Raw genomic sequence first — 2776 nt, 5'->3', positions numbered from 1 at the left:
AAATACTGACGTTAATGACAATTTACTGCAAACTGGGGTTTCTACAGGCCATTTTTTGCTTACCCTTACCATTTGTCTACTACATTTACATTAAGTCTTGACGCTTAGCTGAGCTCTAAGTGAGAAGTAGTAGTTGATGCAGATTAAATGAGGTATTTCTATGCTGAAAACACTTTCATGTCGAGAATCTGATAATTAATTTGTACGCAAAATGATTGAATTAATATTTTGTAATTCTAAAATATTATATTTGATAATTTGTAGTATTATTCTTCTTCAATTTGAATTGGAAGATAAGATTAGGGGAATATTTAACTCACGAATTAAAGACACATTTCAAAATTGAACCCACTCTAAATTTTCTTAAAATTTCAGTATCCAGAGCAACAATGCTGAAAATGTCCAGGAAAATAATATAAAATATTTGGAACTGAATGACTTGCTATATGAAGTTGAAGAGCTGCAAGAAAATGTAATTAAATTAAGTCCTTCAATGCTTTATGCAGAACTTACTTCTTTAGCTTCGGGACATTCTCTATAAACTGGCCTTCAACATTGCCAGCCGGGGAATATCTTCCGACCACATACATGGCACCAGATTTACTAAATAGGACTCGTATGTTTAACTTTTACATTATCAGGTATTCCTTATATATGTATACCTCTTGGCTTTTCCGATGCCTAACCATTTGCTAGACATCCAAATCAATTGTGTAAAATGCCCGGTCTCAAGCGAAAATTTTCCTTCGTCAAAGTTGTAATCCTTAATTTCGTCATACCACATCCGAACACATTTTAGTGGATCCCCTGAAGTCATGCACAGATTTTCACCATAATCTCCTGATGAGTGTTCCAGCTGTTCCTTTTGGGCCAGTTCCTAAAGATTCATTTTCCAAACTACCTTATATGTCCAATACGCAACTAATTTACTTACTTCAGCATATACCCTGGAATCCTGGGTTAGTGCATCGTCCAGAAGAAGTGGGGGACAATTGTGCTTATCACGATACATATTATGTTGCCCTAAAGCAGCAATTTCAAAAGGGGTTTCAGCAGGAATGCACTATTGAATATTACATGCAACATAAACAATTAAAGAACAGCGAATAGTAAATCTACTTACGAAAAATAAAATCCAGCATATCGAAAGCCCTAAGGCAAATTTAGTATTCACGGACATATTTAAAATATTTAAAATTTAAATTAATATGGTTATCGAATTTTCAGAAAGGTATTTTGATCCAAACTGATTTTCACACATTAGAGTAAAGGCATAATTTTTCTAGGGCTACTTTGATATATATTGTCATATACTTTATAGTTTTATTTTTATGGTTTTATTCAAATAAGCAGAATAATTTAAAAACCCCCAATTTTAGAACAATAGTTGAAAATATCCATGAAAAGCAACTGATTGGTTTAAGATTTGAGCTGGAAAGGCTGCAAAAATTAATTCGGATTAATTTTAATTTATATCGATTTAGGATTAATTTACAGACTTTTTGTATATATTCGGAACATTATTGACAAAAGTTCCTCTTAGATTGCCAACAGGAAAATATTTTGCTACAACGGTGATCTCTCCATCAGTTTCACTAAAATCGATTGTTTGACACACTTTTTGTATTAATTATGCTTCAATTAAGTTTACCTAATAAATTTTCCAACGCCAAACCATACACTAGATTTCCATATCATTTGCGTAAAGTCTTCGGCCTCATATACATACGCACCATTCTCAAAGTTGTAGTATTTTATTTCATCGAACCAATTGTCAACACAGGATAGTGGATCGTCGTAGGTAAGGCATACACTTGAACCATCAGGCACATCCTCATCCCGATTTGTGCTGAGGAACTAAAAGTTTATCTTACAGCATTAATAAAAAAAGTATAAAAATCAAAATGAATTACTTTTGCATATTCTCCAGCTGATTTGCAAAGACGATTACTTAGTCGAAGATCGGGGCAGCCAAACTTACGCCGATGATTATTTACCCGTCGCAAGAAATCAGTTTGAAAGTTAGATGCAGTTAGAGTATCCTAAGAAACAAAACAAAATTAAATTTGAATTTTGCAATGGGACGATTTTTGTGATATTACCGATAAAGTTACTAACACCATTAAAATGTGCAACACCTTAGTAATGTGCATGCTTCAATAAAGTAAATTTCAAAAGTTCCAAATTTGTATGCAAGCATTGGACGACTTATAATAAATTGTTACCTATTTTGAAAATTATTCAAGGGTTAATTTACCACAGGTTACTTAGATATATGATAAAATTATAATAGAAAATATATTTAAAATATCTGTTGACACTTTTTGTACTCGAATTCTCGGTTTAAACTTAATATTAAGAATCAAATCTTACGTTTTACGTTGTAGTTTTATTTGTTTATATATCAATTTTTATAGACAATATAAAGGCATTCAGTAACTCGTTCTTTGCTTGAAAATTAAGTTATTCCCTGCATATTATATAATGTCAGCAATCATCATAAATTCAAAAAATATCAAAAAAACAACTTTGTTTTTTCCCCCTAACAATTCGCGAGTAATGCATTTTTGCATTATGGTCCTTAAATGTTCATCGCATTGCCATGTGTCGTTTGACTGGCTGACGGATTATCCTCCAAAAAGAATAGCTCGGGGGGCGTGGAAAAGGGTATGAGGCGTCAGCCTGCAGCAGTTTGCTGAATGTCTCCAATTATGTTGATGCTAGTGCGCAACCAGAACAGAGGATAATGCGATGCGTTCCTATCGTCAACGGCAGC

The 2776-nt window shown here is 33.1% G+C and overlaps 2 protein-coding genes across 2 annotated transcripts; both read right to left on the bottom strand.

Moving 5' to 3' along the window:
- Window positions 1-264: 264 nt before the first annotated feature.
- On the bottom strand, window positions 265-1201 carry LOC6568019 (Golgi-associated plant pathogenesis-related protein 1). The gene is made up of 5 exons (XM_001994503.3): window positions 1124-1201; window positions 935-1063; window positions 663-877; window positions 514-603; window positions 265-460 (listed from the first exon to the last, which is right to left on the bottom strand). Exons 1-5 carry the CDS (start codon window positions 1178-1180, stop codon window positions 364-366), a joined length of 588 nt encoding a protein of 195 aa, XP_001994539.2. The 5' UTR covers window positions 1181-1201; the 3' UTR covers window positions 265-363.
- Window positions 1202-1315: 114 nt separating this feature from the next.
- Window positions 1316-2185, bottom strand: LOC116805839 (Golgi-associated plant pathogenesis-related protein 1-like). The gene is made up of 5 exons (XM_032740585.2): window positions 2103-2185; window positions 1914-2042; window positions 1652-1857; window positions 1500-1595; window positions 1316-1440 (listed from the first exon to the last, which is right to left on the bottom strand). Exons 1-5 carry the CDS (start codon window positions 2151-2153, stop codon window positions 1338-1340), a joined length of 585 nt encoding a protein of 194 aa, XP_032596476.1. The 5' UTR covers window positions 2154-2185; the 3' UTR covers window positions 1316-1337.
- Window positions 2186-2776: the final 591 nt, after the last annotated feature.

Source organism: Drosophila grimshawi, unplaced genomic scaffold, assembly GCF_018153295.1.
Source record: "Drosophila grimshawi isolate 15287-2541.00 unplaced genomic scaffold, ASM1815329v1 contig_311, whole genome shotgun sequence".
In the NCBI taxonomy this organism is placed as follows: Eukaryota; Metazoa; Arthropoda; class Insecta; order Diptera; family Drosophilidae; genus Drosophila; species Drosophila grimshawi.
Note: the sequence above shows the minus strand (reverse complement) of the source record. Positions and strands in the feature narration are given on the sequence as shown.

Coding starts and splice junctions, on each gene's coding strand:
- LOC6568019 (XM_001994503.3), bottom strand. CDS start 1,180: ATGTCCGTGAATACTAAATTTGCCTTAGGGCTTTCGATATGCTGGATT. Junction 1,064..1,123: donor TATGCTGGATTTTATTTTTC/GTAAGTAGATTT, acceptor AATATTCAATAG/TGCATTCCTGCTGAAACCCC. Junction 461..513: donor AATGTCCCGAAGCTAAAGAA/GTAAGTTCTGCA, acceptor ATTTTCTTGCAG/CTCTTCAACTTCATATAGCA.
- LOC116805839 (XM_032740585.2), bottom strand. CDS start 2,153: ATGCACATTACTAAGGTGTTGCACATTTTAATGGTGTTAGTAACTTTA. Junction 2,043..2,102: donor TGGTGTTAGTAACTTTATCG/GTAATATCACAA, acceptor TTTGTTTCTTAG/GATACTCTAACTGCATCTAA. Junction 1,858..1,913: donor CAGCTGGAGAATATGCAAAA/GTAATTCATTTT, acceptor ATAAACTTTTAG/TTCCTCAGCACAAATCGGGA.